General features: G+C 34.6%; 2 protein-coding genes across 2 annotated transcripts; one reads left to right on the top strand and one right to left on the bottom strand.

Annotated features, from left to right (window-relative positions):
- Positions 1-6942: 6942 nt before the first annotated feature.
- On the top strand, positions 6943-8332 carry PAAG_04348 (homoserine kinase; the record flags this gene model as incomplete). Its single annotated transcript, XM_015845250.1, has 4 exons — positions 6943-7006; positions 7143-7421; positions 7552-7850; positions 7943-8332. 4 exons carry the CDS (start codon positions 6943-6945, stop codon positions 8330-8332), a joined length of 1032 nt encoding a protein of 343 aa, XP_015699476.1.
- Positions 8333-9054: 722 nt separating this feature from the next.
- Positions 9055-12529, bottom strand: PAAG_04347 (mediator of RNA polymerase II transcription subunit 5; the record flags this gene model as incomplete). The annotated part of the gene is made up of 7 exons (XM_015845249.1): positions 9055-10172; positions 10259-10618; positions 10671-10842; positions 10900-11406; positions 11462-11524; positions 11578-11828; positions 11902-12529. 7 exons carry the CDS (start codon positions 12527-12529, stop codon positions 9055-9057), a joined length of 3099 nt encoding a protein of 1032 aa, XP_015699475.1.
- Positions 12530-21171: the final 8642 nt, after the last annotated feature.

Genomic DNA, 21171 nt, shown 5'->3' with positions numbered 1-21171 from the left:
ATTATATTTTATATATAATAATTTTAATTGTATTTAATATTATAATTTTATTACTATTAATTTAATTATAATTATTATAAATTTAATTAAAATAATTAATTAATTATTTTATTTTTATTTTAATATCTTTATTTTCTCTATTATTTATAACTTTAATTATTATTTCAATCATTAATTCATTAAGGTAAAGACTTAAAAAATTTAATTATAAATTAAAAATATTTTTAAATATATAGTTATAAGGGGCTGAACCCCTAGATTCGCTCTGGCTGGCTGACTCAGCCTAGCCATTGTTTGCATGTGCGCATGTGATCATGCTATGTGAGCTTGCTTAAGCTTGTGTTCTCATCTCATTCTTTTCTTCCCTTTCTCAAGCAATTCATCCTTGTTATATAGGAGGACTAGTCTCTAGTTCTTAGAGCTTAATCCTCTACATTACAAATTGCTTCACTTCTTTCATTGATAGGTCACTGGGAGCCTTAATTCTGTATCACAAAGCTCAGCAAACATGCTGACTTGCATCATGAAGTTCAGTGATAATACTGATATATAAATAGACTAAGTTAGCAATTGTGCTAACAAATGAATGAGCAACATTGAAAATGTCTAGCTGAATGAGATAAAAGTGACAGACTTGTATGACAAATACACAAATGAATCAACACAAAGCAATAAGCAGGGATGCTGTCAGCAGCTTTGAACAACAATGAATAATCTTTCTTCAACAGCAGGAACAGGTCTAGTGTGAGAACAGAGATTTAATAGCAGCTCAGCAAGCTGAAATAGCTAATTTATGACAAGCTTTGAACATTTCAACATTAATTCTCTCTCAATTGAACTCACAATCACTTATTGCAGTCAGAAGATTAAAGATCAAACTATCAGACTGCAAGAAGTATGATGATTCTAATCTGAAGCACTATTCTTAGTGATAGCTAAAGCTTCAATCAAAACTTAAGATCAATGGGAAAGCTTTAAGTAATAATGAGGAATGTACTTAGTATGTGTACTTGAGATTGAAAGAAATAGCAGCAGCTTAAGTTTATCTCTGAGTTGAGAATAATAAGAACAAGATCAACTTCATAGTAGAGAGCTTACTGAAGCAGACACATATGTTATTTAGTGATTCTGCACAATAGAAAAAGACTATACAAAAGCTTAACAATCTACAACAGGATAAAAGAGCTCTCTTTGACTTTCTGTATGAATTTAATCAGCTATTGCTGGAAGCTGATGATCATGAATGAGATGATCACATTAAAAAGAGATATTTGAAATCCACCCTAAGCATAGAGCTGAGGAAAGGCATGATGAGTGTAAGAGAATCATCTCTCTATGAGAATTACTGCAAGAAGCTTAGATTAGTTGATCATCAACTCTCTAAGCTTAAAACTTTAAGACAGTGATTTAAATATTGTGAAAGCAGATCTTCTTCAGATCATACAACATCTAATTCACACTCTTCACTTCATCATACTGTTTTTGATTAATGAAATCAGTCTCAAGCTTCTGCTGATAATCTGATGAATCTTTCTCCTGGTGCTGTGACCCCAAGTATCTACCACATCAAATTGATAAATCAGACAGAGATTAATTAATGAAGAGAGCAAGGCCTGTGCTTGAGATGTGAAGCTGAAGATTATATGATTAAGAGCTGCCTGTTCAAACCTCTCAAATGCTCTGCTACCCCTATGATAAGTAAAGTGATTCTCAAGCTGGTACTGAACAATGACAATGTGGATATGAGCAAGGATTCAGAAAAAGAGTAGCTTCAATCAAAAGACACTGAAAAAAGTAAAATAATAAGCTTATGAAGAAGTAATAGAGAAGATTTAAATCTAAAATGATATTCAAACCCTTCACTGTTGATGCTTTAGTAGATAATGCCTTTTCAACTAAAGCAATAATAGACAGTGAATGTAATATCTATGATCTTATTTCTCAATTCTATATTAATAAGCATAAGCTTCTGTGCATTGAAATTCTCCCTGTTAAAATGATCAGCTTTGAAGACTCTATGAGACTCTCTATGAGCATGGTGACTGGCATTCAAATTGATATAGATAGTCATGTAACTGAATGAGCATTTCTCTACATGGTGAATAGATTATATGATCATGATATATATTTAAGCAACTCCTGGCTGGCCCAGCAAAAGATGATCATAATTTCTTATCAAAGAATTGTGAGATTTGAAGAGAGTGGTATAGAGGTAGAACCTAGTTCAAATGCAAAAGCTGATGTGATTCTCATCTCTGTCATAAGCTTCTCTATGTTTGTGAGCACTTGAGAGAAGTGAAATATTGAGATCTTCACTGTCAGTTTGACCAACATTCAAATAACTTTAGAAGTGAAATCAAAGATTGACTTTAGAGAAAAGCTGCCTGAACATTATCATGAGTTTTTGAATATATTTGATAAGAAAGTTGCTGACACTCTACCCTCACTTCATGACTCAGATAGAGATCATGAGATTGAACTGATTAAAAAGACTGATGATAGTGCAGAACAATCTCTTTGAGACTCACTATATAATATGTCTCAAGAAGAACTACTGACTTTGTGAAAAACTCTTACAGATTATTTAGATAAGAGTTTTATTAGAGTGAGCAACTCTCTTGCAGCCACTCTCATACTATTTATGAAGAAGTCTGATAGTAGGCTAAGATTCTGTGTGGACTATCAAGCTCTTAATAAAATCATTTAAAAGGATTGATATTCTCTACCATTAATCAGTAAGACTCTACAGTGAATTAAATGAGCTAAATGATTCACTAAGCTGGACATTATTGCAGCTTTTCACAAGATTCAAATCACAGAAGGTGATGAGTGGATGATGATCTTTAGAATCAGATATGAGCTATTTGAGTGACTGGTTACACCCTTTGATTTGGCCAATAGTCTGAGCACATTTTAAAAATATATCAACTGGGCATTATGTAGATATCTGGATGACTTCTGCTCAGTCTATTTAGATGACATCTTGATAATTTCCTCAAGAAGCTTATAAGAGCATCATGAGCATATACAAAAGATGTTTATGCATCTACAGAAAGCAGGCCTGCAGGCAGACATCAGAAAAAGTGAGTTTGAGATAAACAGTACAAAATATCTTGAATTCATCATTAAAGCAGACAAGGGTATACAAATGAATTCAGAGAAGATTAAAGCTGTTTTGAAATGAGCAACACCTACTACTTTTAAGAGTATACAAGGATTTTTAAGCTTTGTCAATTTCTATAGACAATTTATCAGAGATTTCTCAAAGATTGTGACCTTACTGATGATTTTTACATGTAAGAATGTTTCTTTTTTATGAATGAGCAAGGCTGAGAAAGCTTTTAAGTGTATAAAATCAATATTTATCTCTACTCCAATTCTGCTTCAATTTGACCCTGACTGTGAGACTATATTGGAAACAGACTTCTCAGGTTATATCTCAGGAGAAGTGCTGCTACAATATGATGAGCAGAGCATTCTATACTTATGTGCCTTCTTTTCTTGCAAGTATTCACCTGTAGAATACAACTATGAGATTCATGATAAGAAGTTATTAGCAATAATTGAGTGTTTAAAGAAATGAAATACTGAGCTACAAAGTGTAAAAGAATTTAAGATTCTCATAAATCATAAGAATCTAGAATACTTTATGACTACACATAGACTAAATGAAAGACAGCTACATTAAATGAATATTCTCTATTGATTCAACTTCAGAATTGATTATTGGTCAGAGAAGTTGAATGCTGAATCAGATGCTCTATCATGAAGAGAGCAGGACATGTCACAGAGTGCTGATAATGAGAAAATCAAGCAGAGATAAACTCAACTACTTAAGTTTAATATACTAGTACCTGGAATGAAATCAAGAGTGACTGCTACCAGTGTGGAACCTGAGATGTCTCTACAAGCTCAGTGAAATGAGACTCATAAAAATGACAAGATTCTGCAGTGTCTGAAGTAGACTCTTCATGAAAGAAGATTCAGATTTTCTTCTGAACTCAGCATTAAGATCTCCATCTCTGAGTGCTCTTTAAATGAGAATATAGAGCTTTTCTTTTGAGGTTGTAAATAAGTGCTAGACTCTGAACTTCTTTGAATCAGATTAGTGCACAAAGCTCATGACTCACCTCTTACTGATCATCCCAGGTAAGAGCAAACAGCAGAAGTTCTAATATATGAGTTCTACTGATCAGACTATGCTATTGATGTAAGAAGAATGATCAGAAACTATCATCTTTGCAGATCAAACATCACATGAAGAGATTGACATCAGAGACTACTTAAGCCTCTTCTCATTTCTGAATGTATGTAGCAGGAGCTTTTTATGAACTTTATTATGAACTTATCAAACTCTAAAGAATATATAAACATCATGATTATAACAGACATACTGATCAAGGAAATTATATTAAAAGCAGTTAAAAAAACTGATGTGAAGATAGTGACTAGAGTATTTCTTCACAACATCATCTCTCAACATGACATCTCTAATGCAGTAGTGTCAGATCAAGAATCAGCTTTCATAAGCATATTTTGAACTTGAGTGTATGAGAAATTAAACATTAAGAGATGACTTTTCACAGTCTATCACTCAGAAACTGACAGAGCTACAGAGTGAATGAATCAGACTCTAAAAATCTATCTATGCAAGTACATTAGCTTTCAACAGGATGACTGATGTGAATGACTCTCTCTGACAGAGCTGATCATCAATAATAGAGATGCTGTTTCAATAGATATGAGCTTATTCTTTTTATTACATCTTTTTCATGTCTTCTTCATTGATATAGCTGATGCACCTCCTGTCAAAACATCACATAATCTCATTGAGTTTGCAGATAATTATATGAAAAAGGCCTGCAAAGTGCTGAAGTGAGCTCAAGTAAAAATGACAGATGCTCAGCAATCTCAAGAGAACTATATGAATAGATGAAGAAACTCAGCTTCAAGCTTTCAACCTGAAGATAAGATCTGATTGAGCTTAGAGAACATGAGAACTAATCATCTGTGCAAGAAGCTCAATGTAAAATACAATCAATATACTGTACTAGAAAAGATAAAATCTCATGCTTACTGACTGAATGTCTCACTCAGCATTCACAATGTCTTTAATGTAAAGCTTCTACATGCTGCAGTGACAGATCCCCTGCTTAGTTAAAGGCAAACTGACTAGCAGTCACTCACTATAGAGATTTTAGAAAAATCTGAGTTTGAGATTGAGGAAATTTGATATGAATGAATCTATCAGAGAAAAAAGCAATACTTTATTAAATGAATAGATTGAGCTGAGCCTACATGAAATGAAGACTTTATACACTTGAAAGGCCTCTCAGCAAGCAAAATTAGGTAAAAAGAGAATTTTAAATAGTTATAAAGGCCTACAACAAAGAGGGAGAAGAGAGATATTATAAAAGACTGAATTTATAGATTCACTCTGACTGGCTAACTTAGCCTAGTCATCATTTACACATATACACTAGTCATCATTTGCATGTGTGCATATGATCATGCTATGTGAGCTTGCTTAAGCTCATGTTCTCATCTCATTCTTTTCTTCCCTTTCCCAAGCAATTCATTCTTGTTATATAGGAGGACTAGCCTCTAGTTCTTAGAGCTTAATCCTATACAATAGTTAATTATTTTAGAAAATACTTATTTTATATATAAATATATTCAAACTTAATCTTAAACAGCTATTTAATTATAAATTATCAATAATTTAACTTAAAATTACAGCTATTTATAAAGTTCTATTTATTATTATTTAATTAGTTAGCTAGTTAATATTATAAAAAATAATTATCTTATCTATTGACTGTCATAGCTTCAATCTAGACATAGATGAACAGGTGTTTGATTGCTAATTAAATAAACTATCTGAGTAAATACTAAGATGATTTCTAAGAGATGAATTTGAGAAAGGCTCTGTTTATATAGCTTTTTTCATTAGCACTGTTTTCCACATTTATATGTTATTTGTATGCAGGGTAATTGTGAGGTTGACTGCTATGCTGTTGTCTAGACAGTTGCAATTCTCAATTATTTCAGTTTGTATGATAATCAATCACCTTAGTCTGTTTTATATCATCACAGTAACTATCAATATAAATAATTTTAATATAACTCATAAATCTGAAAAACTTGAGATTCAAATTGAAATATAATTAATATATATGATAAAATACAATAATTGCGGATTGTCAATCATATTTAAAAAAGTATAAAAAAGTAAATCAATATATAAATTTATAACAAAATATATAATAAAAAAATAAAATATATACAAGGCAAAAAAACAAATATATAATTAAAATAACATGTTAAAAATAGAAATAAATGTATGCTGCAACAGAACTAAAATAATAATACAGCTGAAAATTTTGATAAGATATCATATGAGATGTAAAACATATGCTCAAAAAACATTTCTCAATTATATTGAAAGAGAAGAATTTGATTAGGGTGTGAAAATTTTGGTGATGTGTCACATGATATGTAAAACATTACGCAAAATTGGTTTTCAATTATAGAGAAGATGAATATTTTGATGGGGTGTCACATGATGATTAGATATTGAGAGATTGGGGATATAAACGATTTGGACTTAGCTGGCAAGGCGCAGTGGCAGCGCTTAGAGGCGCCGCAGGTAGGGGGGTAGTCAGTTGATACTGCGGCTACCCGACGATGTATTATATAGTTTAGATTTCGGCTATTAGCTAGTATTTAGTTCTCGCACACAAACAACTTTGTAGGAGATTGACCACGTGATTATTTTTGATGACTCATCTGGACTGAACCCGCTCAAATTATCTGTTGCGTCTCCATTTGGGATTGAGGGAGAGGGGCGGCAAAATAATAGCAGTCAGGGCCTTGAACAGTCGTCTCCATTGAACTGATTGGCATGGTAGTGAGGGCCAATCGATATACCAATCGACAATCATGGCTTTCACAATCAAGGTCCCCTGCTCATCGGCGAACATAGGTCCAGGATTTGATGTGATCGGTAAGTTCAGCTCCTGCGCCATACAATCGAGAAGAGGCATGCATGTCCGGTTTGTTTGTATTGGCGGCACTGCTGTCTGCTTGCTCCCCTTCAACCGGTTTCTCAGCGACTGGAGCTAACGGAGGCATTCACACAGGCCTGGCGCTTTCCATCTATCTCGAGCTGCACGTTACGACGACAAATACCACAGCTAAGATCCCGCTCAATTGCGCCATCACATATGAAGGCGAAAGTGAAGGGGAGGTTGACTTGGACCCAGAAGTCAATCTTATAACGCGCGTTGCTCTTTATGTTCTTCGGTGCCATAATCAACGCGCTTTTCCCGTTGAAACTCATGTTCACATCAAAAATCCGATCCCACTAGGACGAGGGTTAGGTTCCAGCGGGGCAGCGGTTACTGCAGGAGTTATGCTAGGTAATGAAATAGGGAGATTAAATTTAAGCAAAGCTCGAATGCTAGATTATTGCTTAATGATAGGTATATAGACTGGAGCATCAGCAACATCCAAAGATGCACATGTCCCTCGCTAAGCGTGTAAATACAGAACGTCATCCTGATAATGTTACGGCAGCGCTTTATGGGGGTTTCGTGGGAACCTATCTGAACGTGCTCAAACCTGAGGATTTAGCTTGGAAAGAAATCCCGTTGAGTGAAGTTCTACCAGCACCAGCTGGAGGAATTGACACAGGCGCGAAACCGCCGGAACCACCCATCGGTATTGGACATTACAAGAAATTCCCTTGGTCCCCACGGATCAAGGCCGTAGTGATTATACCTAATTTCGAGCTTTCCACGGCGAAAGCCCGTGAGGTTCTTCCAGAGATGTACTCAAGAGCGGATGTCGTATGTAGCTATCAAACTGTGTCCCATTGACGCTTTTCACTTTATGTTGCAACGCAGCTAACCTCTTAACTGTCCTGCTCAAAATCAATTAGGTATTTAACCTCCAACGAGCCACTCTTCTCCCTTCGGTCCTCAGTCAATCTCCATTAGATCCAGACATGATCTACCTTGCAATGCAGGACAAAGTTCACCAACACTACCGAAAACATCTAGTACCGGGACTCACTGAAATCCTCAACTCAATGAATCCTTCCACCCAACCCGGACTGTTAGGGATATGTCTCTCTGGGGCAGGCCCCACGATATTGGCCCTTGCTACTACCAATTTCAATCAGATCGCGGAGCGCATTATGTCGAAATTTAAACAACATGGTATCACGTGTCGATGGGAGGTGTTAGAGCCAGCCGAAGATGGGGCGATTGTTGAAAGAAAGAAAGAATGTATAGAGTGTGAGACTAACGAGCGGAACCCGACCGTATAAAAATATATCGTATCCCCTAAGCTTTAAATGAATCAGAAAGACGTTGCGGGATGGAGATTCCTCATATACGGGAAAGCTGGTTGTCACGCATGTTTATGGTCCTGAAATGGACTGTCCTAATACCCATCCAACATCAAGCCAGGTTTAGTCAAGTTAGACAAACAAGGATATCAGGACAAGGTTTACCTAACGTTCTGATACTGAAAGTTTTTTGACGATTTGACGCACTTTTATGTATGACTTAACGGTTTTGGTTCTCTTTCTTCCATTTTCCATTTATAGAAAGGGGAACGGTAAAGGAACATTAAAGGATAAATAAAGATTTGAGGGTATAAATTTTAATCTCAATCTATGATCGTGTCGTCTTTCTGTCATAGAAAATGTGGGCGGGGCTGCGATGTCAATTTGGCAACCCTACGAACTAATCGCGATGGTATGGAGTACGTCGACCCATAATTGTATGTGAATGAGGTTTTGTCGCCTTCCTACACCGTAATTTGTCACGCGTGCCTTGATTTTATATCACATATGACAGAGTAGGGAAATCGACTCTCAAGATGAATCAACTTGTGGAAAAAAGAGTCTCTCCCAATCAGAAGAGCAACACCCTAAGTTAGACAGGCCGCAAAACAGCACTGATATCCAGAAGAACCAAGAGAAAAGAACACTCTCTTCAATGAGCTCTTCAAAACAAAGGGATGGATACGGATAAGAGACCAAATCTAAAACATGCCCTCCATGTCCAAATCCAGAAATTCAGGATTATCAACCCCCATATCCGCTCCGTTCAACACATCATCGATACTAGTATCCATGCCACCATCCATGCCCATATCGATCCCAATTCCCATTCCCTGTCCATTTCCGGTACCAAGTTCCCCCGCTCTAGAAGCTACCGCCACTGTAGCGTCAAGAATTTGACTAAGGCTCCCCGCATCCTCGCCACGCTGATCCGGTTGGCCCGTCTGCTTTCCACCCTGGTCGGTGTCATGAGCCTGGCCCTGGCCGCCTATTCCCATCTGCTCCTCGTCTAAATTGATATCTTGCATGATGTTGCTAACATCGATGTTTGAAACTTCCTGCGTTATCTGGGGGATAGCAGTAAGGGAATCAACTCGCCGGTTTAGCCGTACAATTAGCTCTGCGCGGAGGGTATCGGTGTCAATCATTTTAGAAATAGAATCGCGCTCAAAGGCAAGTGCATCGCGGAGAGTTAGGATTGGACGGCGGGATATGGCGTCTTTAGAAGAATTTAGTGGATGAAATTCAGCCTGTTCCGCAGCAAAGGATTCTGACAGTGGAGCGCAGATAAGAGTGGCGGCTATATCAAGGGCTAAATCTCCGCTTCCTGTTTCAGCCTGAAGTCTGAGTTCATCAACTATGCCCCGCAAAACACGGACGGCGCCTACAAGCTTTATTCCGGCCACAAGCTGTCGGTGGGTGTAGCTGGGAGGAGTCATACTTATATCTGGGTCCGTGCTCCAGAGTACGAGGGACGAGAATGCGTTGCGTATGCTGGCGACAATTCCCCCACCTGCTGGGTTCGCGGCCCACCCTTCTACTTCGCCACAACGAGCTGTGCCGCGTTGCTGGAAGGAGTGGTATGGCTCCAAAGCTTCAAGGATAGTCTTTAAGTCGTTTCTGGATGGGTGTCGCGTGCGAACGCCCTTCAGTTGGTCTTCCAACGACTTAGCAGTTATTAATAGAACTGTGCGATGGATTTCCTGTCCTTCTCCTGATATAGAACTGGGCTTAACAAGTGCAAGTAGAATTTTTAACGACGCGGATATATCACTTTCCGATTCCAAAATATGATGCCCAAGCCAGGTCAATGCCATAACTAGAGAGGGCAAGAGAAAGGGTTCCAAGAGATCTACAGAGGTTAGCTACTGTTTTTCCACGTTTATTTGTAATGGACATACGTACATTCGAATCCGCCTTTCAACGTCTCGAACTCCAACTTCCCAGCCTCACAGGCAGCCAAACTCTGACTGAAAAGCGTCGCAACGAGGGTATAAAACTCTTGTGGGCTACATGATGACATTGATTCGTCACTTATACCTTCCGCAATAAATAGAGCGGTAATCCATGCACCAAGGTTATTCTTTTGCTTTTCATCCAAGTCTTCGAGTCTCTGGCTGGACGAACCATGCTGCAAAAGTCGCAAAACAAACGAGTCGGGGTTAGAAATTCCTAAATCTTGATGAGATAATCCGTATTTGTGCTTGAAGGCAAGAACCAGCAATAATATGCCGCCGAATTCATCATAGACAGGTTGGTTTTCGCCTGTGATGCCATCAGTACAAGTGATATTCTAAGATATTGTGATTCTGTATACCTTGTTCTTCATCCCATTTCCAGGCATCGAGTAATGAACACAGAGGCTGTAGAATAGTCGATGAACTGATAAAAAGTAACATGACGTCCAACGACTGAGGCCTTCGTGAGAGAGCATTGCAGATATTTTTCAGGGTCATTGTGTCTTTCCTCGAGCATAAACTATGCATTACCTAGCAAGGAAAATATTGTTAGAGTTGGAAAGTTTATAGCAGTAAGAACGTTCATACTTCTGTTATAGCTGCAGCTATGGCACCAGCATTACCTTCCATGGACTCGAGTTCATTTATCAGTTGTTCCGCGCGTTCAGGATTGTTGTTGATCTGGGAGACTAGATATTCTCTCCGAAGCTGTCCTCCAACAGGTAAGGTTTGCATGGGGTTTTCTCCTAATAGCCGCTCGATGCTTGCCTCGGGTATCAATTTGTGCAAAGCGCAGGCGAATAAAAATTCTTGCCGGACGTCCGAAAGAATAGAATTGCCTTGCATAGTAAACATTTCTGAAAACGACGGGAATGCATTTGGGTCAATGCGGCTGAGTGCACGAGTGATACAAAGTTCCATTGGGATGGGATCAATAGAGGAAGCACACATTTCCGCAAAAAATGGAGGGAGTTTGTTAACTAGAAAGGAGCGGAAGATAAACATGGTTCGATTTGGCTCATTGCGATACATCCCATTTGACAAAACATCAAAGGTTGCGGTGATGAGGTCTTCAATGAGTGTCATGCGATCGTGCTAGAGAATATCGTCAGATTCCAAGAGTAATTTGCACTGATTTTCAAAAACTTACTCCATATCGATTATTTAAGTAGTTGATAAACATACTATCGTCAATAAGAGGCCTCCCAAAGAGCTTTAGGCTGGTTAACACAAGCATAGAAAAAACCCGGAAGGCACAAAACATACCAGGGCATTAATGTAAATATAGGGACCTGCTCTCGAGTTCATTATAGACCCATCGAGCACGTTGGACTCGAATTCTAGAGCTGAAATATTAACATTCTCCATCATAGTGTCCTCAAGAGACTTCTGGCCATCGTGGACATAGAGATTGAAATCTTTTCGCAAAACCTCGAGCCTGTCCCTTAATGGAATGGATACACCGCTGCAGAGCGGAATATATGCAGAGAGAGCCCGAGATAGTTTATTTCTCCACCCTTATGGTTAAAAGCAAATCAGCACTTAAAATACATCACACACAGTTAGTGGGTGTTGGGAGGATAAAAGTACCTTTAGACTCTGAGGACGAAAAGGCATTTACTGACTTCTCCGTACCCACAAGAGCGGCAAGTAGAATTCCAAGCGATTCGAACACTGCTAGAGTGTCGGGAGAATTTGCCAACAAGTCAGCAGGTTCACGTCCCGCTTCATTACTCGACATCCATGAAAGCAATGTGATAATCCAGTGTGCAAGCGCGGCAAATATATTTGCTGCGTCGGTTGTTGTGTTGGGTGCGTGTCCTGATGTTGCCGCAATCGTAGCATTGTGGATAATGCAGTAGTCACTCATCAGCGTGCTGACTGATGTTTTTGGCCTCGATATGCTCTGCACAGACTCTTGCTTCTGAGAGACCGTTGAATGTGAGAGAAGGGATTTCAATATTTCTTCGATTTTAACCCTCTCGATTCTGTGCAGAGAGTCCACATAGAGTGGTATTAAGGGGTCCCAGGGTACATTCGTAACCGATCTTGACTCCAGAATAGCATCTACGAGCTTTTTCCCTGGCATGGGATAGCGATTTAACATAAGCTTCGCAAAACCCCTAAATTCAGAAGCATCGGTCCTTTGAGAAAGACATTGATGAAGAAACTTCTTCCACTGCAACCAAGGGTTCCTGACGGTCTTCATCGCGTCCATCGTGGCTGGAAAAGCTTCATTCAATGATGTGCAACCAATTCACTTCATTCACAAACAGGAAAATGACCATTGGTCAGCAAGACGCTGGGCCATTCATTACATTTGGGGATAAACCCATGTGCACAAATTCCCAGGCAATTATTTCATCGAAGGGGTCATAAATATAGTTCTAAGACGTGGAAAGCTGAAGATAAGACAGGGAGGCGGGATTGTGTTTACGTAATCTTGCTTTTGTTCCAGGCAAACCTTGGAATATTTGACCAGCTAGAGCTATTATTTTATATTTTTTATTAAAAAAATTAATTAATTAATTAAAAGTTTATAAATAAGATATTTTTATTTTTTTTAATATTTATATTAATTAATTTTTTTATTATAAATAAATTTATTATTTACTTTATTTAATTAATATTAAATTTTTTATTTATTTTATTTTATAATTATATTTATTATATATTAATAATAATTTTTAATTTAATTTTAAATTTAATTTTATTCAAAATAATTTTTAATTTATATATATTAATGAAATTATAAATATTTTATTATTTTAAATTAATTTTTTAATTATTTAAACTTTGATATTTATATTAAAAAATAAATTTAAACTAAAACTTTTTAATAAATTAATTAATTTTAATTTTATATTTTTTTTAAATAAGTAATAAAAAATATTTAATTAAATATATAATATAAGCAAATTTATTAATATAAAATATATAATAGAAACTTTTAATTTATATTTTTTTAATATTAATAGTATTATTTTATTTTAAAATAATTAATTTAAATTTAAATTTATATTATTTTAACTACTTCAATATAATATACTTTATTTAAAATATACTACTTAACTACTATTATATTTTTAAAATTTTAAAAATAAATTAAAAATTTTTAATATTAAATTATATATAATTTAAAAAATATTTATACTTATTTATAAAACTGTTTTTAAAAATTTTATTATTTAAAAAATATAATTTTTTTTAAATAATCAAGTAATAGTTAAAAAATACTTAAAATTTTAATTTAATTTAAAAAAATAGTAAATATATTAATTTAAAAGATAAATATATTTAAATTTATTTATTTTAAATATTAGTTTATATATATATATTAAAAATGAAAGAAGTAGATATAGTAATAAAAAATAATATTAAAATTTAAGAAATAATATAGAGAATTTTCCAATATTATATTTAAAAAAAAATAAGATGAGAATTTCCAATTGTATCAGCGCCGCCAGTTCGGGTGTGGTGCATCGACCCGCTGCCATCGCCCCGCAAATCGCGACTATTTTAGACGCTTGCCTTCTTTCCTCTCTCATGCACGCACTTCTTCATTCATTTCCTTTCAGTTCAGTTATCCTTTCCTCCCGCTCTCTCTCCTGCTCTTCTGATCTCTGTCGACGATTGCCAGGTCCTGGCAGGTGTATTACCCCTCCTGACAGATGTTGGCTGGCTCAATGCCACTGATGTTGCTGCTGGATGCAGTTACTGCTGAATCTATCATGACTCATTGCCTGCTTCTACAGTTAACTCTGATTGATCAGCTTCTCTGATTTACTGTTTTTCCTGTTTACTCTCTTTATTGGCTGCTCTGATTGTCACTCTTCATGCTCTTAAAATTCAACTCTTTTATTTTGACTGTGAGGCTTTTGATTATTTTTTCTTCTTTTTTTCTGTTCCCTTTTCAACCCGACATTGAGGCAAGGAGCTTGCTGTGTTTTGAGTCAATGTCAAAAAGATCTCAACTCTCTCTCTAAAGCTGTATATGTTGATCTACATTTGAAATTGTGACATGTCACATATGTTATTTTATAATCTGATTCTGCAGCAGATTTTCATAGCATTTTATTTTTTTGAGAAAAAACAATGATATGATCTTCAAACCTGGCCCTGACATTACTGATGACTAGTTCTTTAAATGTTTCATATAGATAAGTTGAAATCAAAATTAATAACAGTTATTAATTCTTTTTTTTTATATTTTTTAGATCTTTTGCATATATGTATCTCTCACTTATGCAGAAATGACATATTCAATTTTCTCTAGTTCAACTAATTAGAAATAAAATATAAGAAAATAAGATGATAGTGAGTTATATAAGCTGAAAAATCACAGTTGATATAATTTATAATATCATTCTCTGCTGATTATTGCATCTTGTTTTAAAATTCATATGTGATTTGATTCTGTTTTCATATTTATTATATAATAAATTATTGCATCTAATTTGAACAGTATTTTTAAATACTAATTTAATAAATTTAAAATTATTATAGTTTTTTTCTCAGAATATATTCTGATATTTTATGAGATCAATTTATGATATGAGATTAAAAACTTCTGAGATAAGCTTAGTGCTAATTTTCAAATATAATTGAGAAGAAAACTTTTTATATTAAAAAAGATGAAAAGATATAATAACTATATCTAGTTTATTTAGATTAGAAAATAATATTAGCTTTTTGAATATAGTAAAACTCTAATAATCTAATTGAGTTTTTAAGTTAATATATGCTATACTTCTAAATTCTTTACAAATATAATCTTTTTTCTTCTATGAAATTTATTTATAAATTAAAATAAAATAGTTTATAAATGCAAATAAATATTATTTAAATAATATAATTTTTATTAATTATATATTTTTTTATTTATTTTAATTACTTTCACTCTATATACTATATATTTATAATACACTTTTTCAAAGTTATTAGTTTTTTTCAATCTCTTTTTTTTTTATATATATTAAATTTATTAACTTTTTTTTATACTTTATTATATTATATCAAATATAGTCTATATATTTTTTTTATTAAAGTTATATTTTTTATTTAATTATTTCTTTTACAGTATCTTTCTTCTGCATTTTACTTTGAAATAGCTGCATATAAGGGGCTGAACCTCTAGATTCACTCTGGCTGGCTGACTCAGCCTAGCCATCATTTGCATGTGTGCATGTGATCATGCTATGTGAGCTTGCTTAGGCTTGTATTCTCATCTCATTCTTTTCTTCCCTTTCTCAAGCAATTCATCCTTGTTATATAGGAGGACTAGTCTTTAGTTCTTAGAGCTTAATCCTCTACATTACAAATTGCTTCACTCCTTTCATTGATAGGCCACTAAGAGTCTTAATTCTGTATCATGAAGCTCAGCAAACATGCTGACCTGCATCATGAAGTTCAATGATAATACTGATATATGAATAGACTGAGTTAGCAATTGTGCTAATAAATAAACAAGCAACATTGAAAACATCTAGCTGAATGAGATAAAGTAGCAGATTTGTACAACATATACATAAATGAATCAATATAAAGCAATGAGCAGGGATGCTCTCAGCAGCTTTAAACAACAATAAATAGTCTTTCTTCAACAGCAGAAACAGATTCAGTATGAGAACAGAAATTTAATAGCAGCTCAGCAAGCTGAAATAGCTAATCTATGACAAGCTTTGAACATTTCAACATTAATTCTCTCTCAATTGAACTCACAATCACTTATTGCAGTCAGAAGATCAAAGATCAAGCTATCAGACTGCAAGAAGTATGATGATTCTAATCTGAAGCACTATTCTCAGTGATAGCTAAAGCTTCAATCAAAACTTAAGATCAATGGGAAAGCTTTAGGTAATAATGAGGAATGTACTTAGTATGTGTACTTGAGATTGAAAGAAATAGCAGTAGCTCAAGTTTATCTCTGAGTTGAGAATAATAAGAACAAGATTAACTTTATAGTAGAGAGCTTACTGAAGCAGACACATATGCTATTTAATGATTCTGCATGACAGGAAAAGGTTATACAAAAGCTCAACAATCTACAACAGAATAGAAGAGCTTTTTTTGACTTTCTGTTTGAATTTAATCAGCTACTGCTTGGAAGCTGATGGTCATGAATGAGATGATCATGTTAAAAAGAAGTATTTAAAATTTGCTCTAAGCATGAAGCTGAGGGAAGGCATGATGAATGTAAGAGAATCATCTTCCTACAAGAATTACTGTAAGGAGCTTAGATTAGTTGATCATCAACTCTCTGAGCTTAAAACTTTAAGGCAGTAGTCTAATCATCATGAGAGCAGATCTTCTTCAGATCATACAATATCTAATTCACACTTTCTACTTCATCATGCTATTCTTGATCAATGAAACTGATCTCAAGCTTTCACTGATGATCTGATGAATCTCTCTACTGATGCTGTGACCTCAAGTGCTCATCATGTCAAATTGATAAATCAGACAGAAATTAATCAATGAAGAGAGCAAGGCCTGTACCTGAGATGCAGAGCTAAAGATCATATGATTAAGAGCTACTTATTCAAACCTTCTAGACACTCTGCCACTCTCATGATAGCTAAGGTGATCTTCAAGCTGGTACTGAATGACAATAATGTGGATATGAGTGAGGATTCAGAAAAAGAGTAGCTTCAATCAAAAGACATTGAAAGAAGTGAAATAAGAAGCTTGTAAAGAAGTAATAAAGAAGATTTAAATCTAAAATGATATTCAAATCCTTCACTGTTGATGCTATAGTAGATAATGCCTTTTCAACTAGAGCAATAATAGACAATAAATGTAATATCTATGATCTTATTTCTCAATTCTATATTAACAAGCATAAGCTTCTGTGTATTGAAATTTCCTCTGTTAAAATGACTGGCTTTGAAGACTTCATGAGACTCTCCACAAGTATAGTGACTGACATTTGAATTGATATAGATGATCATGTAACTGAACAGGCCTTTTTTTATATAGTGAATAAGTTACATGATCATGATATATATCTAGATGACCCTTGGCTGGCCCAGCAAAAGGTGACTGTGATCTCTCATCAAAGAATTATGAGATTTGAAGAGAGTGGCATAGAGGTAAAGTCTAGTTCAAATGCAAAAGCTGACATGATTTCCATCTCTGTCATAAGCTTCTCTAGGCTTGTGAGTACTTGAGAGAAGTAAAACATTGAGATCTTTGCTGTCAGTTTGACTGATATTCAAAAGACTCTAGAAGTGAAATCAAAAATTGACTATAGAGAAAAGCTGTCTGAACATTATCATGAGTTTTTAAACATATTTGATAAGAAAGCCACTGACACTCTATCCCTACTTCATGGCCCAGGTAGAGATCATGAGATTAAACTGATTAAAAAAACTGATGATAATGCAGAACAATCTCCTTGAGGCCCACTATATAATATGTATTGAGAGGAACTACTGACTTTATGAAAGACTCTTACAAATTATATAGATAAGGGTTTTATTAGAGTGAGCAACTCTCTCACAGCCACTTCTATACTATTCACAAAGAAGCTTAGGAGTAAGCTAAGATTCTGTATAGACTATCAAGCTCTTAACAAAATTATCTGAAAGAATTAATATTCTCTACCATTAATCAGTGAGACTCTACAGTGAATTGAACAGGCTAAATGATTCACTAAACTGGACATTATCGCAGCTTTTCACAAGATTTGAATCATGGAAGGTGATGAGTGGATGACAGCTTTTAAAACCAGATATAGGCTATTTGAGTGGCTGATTACACCTTTTGGTTTGGCCAATGCTATAAGCACATTTCAAAAATATATCAACTGGGCATTATGTGAATATCTGGACGACTTCTGCTCAGTCTATTTAGATGATGACATCTTGATATTTTCCTCAAGAAGCTTATGAGAGCATTGTGAGTATGTACAAAAGGTGCTTATGTATCTATGATAAGCAGGCCTACAGGCAGATATCAGAAAGAGTGAATTTAAAGTAAACAGTACAAAATATCTTGAATTTATCATTGAAGCAGGCAAGGGTATATGAATGAATTCAGAGAAGGTTAAAGCTGTTTTGGAATGAGTGACATCTACTACTCTTAAGAGTGTATGAGGGTTTTTAGACTTTGCTAATTTCTATAGACAATTTATCAGAAATTTCTCAAAGATCATGACCTTACTGATGATTCTTATACACAAGAATGTTTCTTTTTTATGAACAAGTAAGGCTGAGGAAGCTTTTAAGCATCTAAAATCAATGTTTATCTCTGCTCTGATTCTGCTTCAATTTGACCCTGACTGTGAGACTATATTGAAAACAGACTTCTCAGATTATATCTCAGAAGGAGTGCTGCTACAATATGATAAGCAGAGCATTCTATGCTCATGTGTCTTCTTCTCTTACAAGCATTTACCTGCAGAATACAACTATAAGATTCATGATAAGAAGTTATTAGCAATAATTGAGTGTTTAAAGAAATGAAATACTGAGCTATGAAGTGTAAAGAAATTCAAGATCCTCACAGATCATAAGAATCTAGAATACTTCATGACTACACACAGACTAAATGAAAGACAGCTATGTTGGATGAATATTCTCTATTAATTCAACTTTAGAATTGATTATCAGTTAAGGAAGTTGAATGCTGAATCAGATACTCTATCACAAAGAGAGCAGAACATGTCACAGAGTGCTGATGATGAGAGAATCAAACAGAGACAAGCTCAACTACTTAAGTTTAATGTACTGACATCTGAAATAGAATCAAGAGTGGCTGCTGTCAGTGTGAAACCTGAGATGTCTCTTCAAGCTCAGTGAAATGAGACTTACAAAAATGACAAGATTCTACAGCATCTGGAGCAGACTCTTTGTGAGAAAAGATTCAGATTTTCTTCTGAACTCAGCATTAAGGCCTCTGTCTCTGAGTGCTCTTTAAATAAGAATGAGAAGCTTCTCTTTTGAGGTCATAAGTGAGTGTCAGACTTCAAATCTCTTTGAATCAGATTAGTGCATGAGGCTCATAACTCACCTCTTACTGATCATCTTGGGTGAGAGCAAATGACAGAAGTTCTAAGACATGAGTTCTACTGGTCAGACTATGCTGCTGATGTGAGAAGAATGATCAGAAACTGTCATCTTTGCAGATCAAACACTGCATGAAGAGATTGACATCAAAGACTGCTTAAGCCTTTTCTTATTCCTGAACACATGTGGCAGGAGCTTTTCATGAACTTTATTGTAAACTTATCAAGCTCTAAAGAATACACAAACATCATAATTATAACAGATAGACTGATCAAGAGGATTATATTAAAAGCAGTTAAGAAAACTGATACAGAGACAGTGACTATAGTGTTTCTTTGCAATATTATTCCTCAGTATGACATCTTTAAGACAGTAGTGTCAGATTGAGAATCAGCTTTCACAAGCATATTTTGAACTCAGATGTGTGAGAAATTAGACATTAAGAGATAACTCTCCATAGTCTATCACTCAGAGACTGACAGAGCTACAGAGTGAATAAATCAAACTCTGAAAACTTATCTATGTAAGTACATTAGCTTTTAACAGAATGACTGGTATGAATGACTCTCTCTGATAGAGCTGATTATCAATAATAGAGATGCTGTCTTAACAGATGTAAGCTCATTCTTTTTAACATATCTTTTTCATATTTTCTTTATTGATATAGCTGATGCACCCCCTGTTGAAATGACATATAATCTCATTGAGTTTGCAGATGATTATATGAAAAAGGCTCATGAAGTGTTGAAGTGAGCTCAAGTAAAAATGACAGATGCTCAGCAATCTCAAGAGAACTATGTGAATAGACAAAAAGACTTAGCTTCAAGCTTTCAATCTAGAGATAAGATTTGATTGAACTTAGAGAACATGAGAACTAATCACCTGTGCAAAAAGCTAAATGCAAAATACAATCAATATACTATGCTAGAAAAGATAGAATTTCATACTTACTGACTAAATATCTCACTCAGCATTCATAATATCTTTAATGTAAAGCTTCTACATGCTGTGATAACAGATCACCTGCCTAGTCAGAGGCAAACTGACTGACAGCTACTCACTATAAAGACCTCAGAAGGACCTAAGTTTGAGATTGAGGAAATTTGAAATGAATAAATCTATCAGAGAAAAAAGCAATACCTTGTTAAATGGATAGGTTGAGCTAAGCCTATATGAAATGATGCAAGTCTCCTACAAGAAGTGAAGACTTTGAACACTTAGAAGACCTCTCAGCAGGCAAAATTAGATGTAAAAAGAACTTTAAATAGTTGTAAAGGCCTGCAACAAAGAGGGAGAAGAAGAGTATTATAAGAGACTGAATCTTTAAATTCACTCTGGCTAGCTGACTCAGCCTAGTTATCATTTACACATGCGCATATGATTATGCTATGTGAGCTTGCTTAAGCTCATGTTCTCATCTCATTCTTTTCTTTCCTTTCCCAAGCAATTCATTCTTGTTATATAGAAGGACTAGTCTCTAGTTCTTAGAGCTTAATCCTCTACACTGCAGTAATCAAAATCAGATAAATTTTATTTTACTGAATAATTTTAACGAAATATTTCTAGAAAATAAAATTATAAAAATTTAAAAAATAAGATTATTATGAGTTTAATTATCAATATAATTTTTTATCATGATATTATTTCATAGAATTTATAATAGTACTATTATGATATAAAACTCAGTTTTAAAAATAAATGATATTATATTTTATATTTTTCTCTTTCAAAAATGTTTATCATAGCTCAATTGAAATTAGAATGATAATAAAATAATAGCTTCAATTTATCTATTTAACTAAGTAACTGCGGTGAGAATATTAAACTAAAAATTAAAATATAAAATAAATAA

The sequence above is a fragment of the Paracoccidioides lutzii genome (assembly GCF_000150705.2).
Source record: "Paracoccidioides lutzii Pb01 unplaced genomic scaffold supercont2.11, whole genome shotgun sequence".
NCBI lineage: Eukaryota > Fungi > Ascomycota > Eurotiomycetes > Onygenales > Ajellomycetaceae > Paracoccidioides > Paracoccidioides lutzii.
This window is presented reverse-complemented; position numbering and strand designations above follow the sequence as displayed.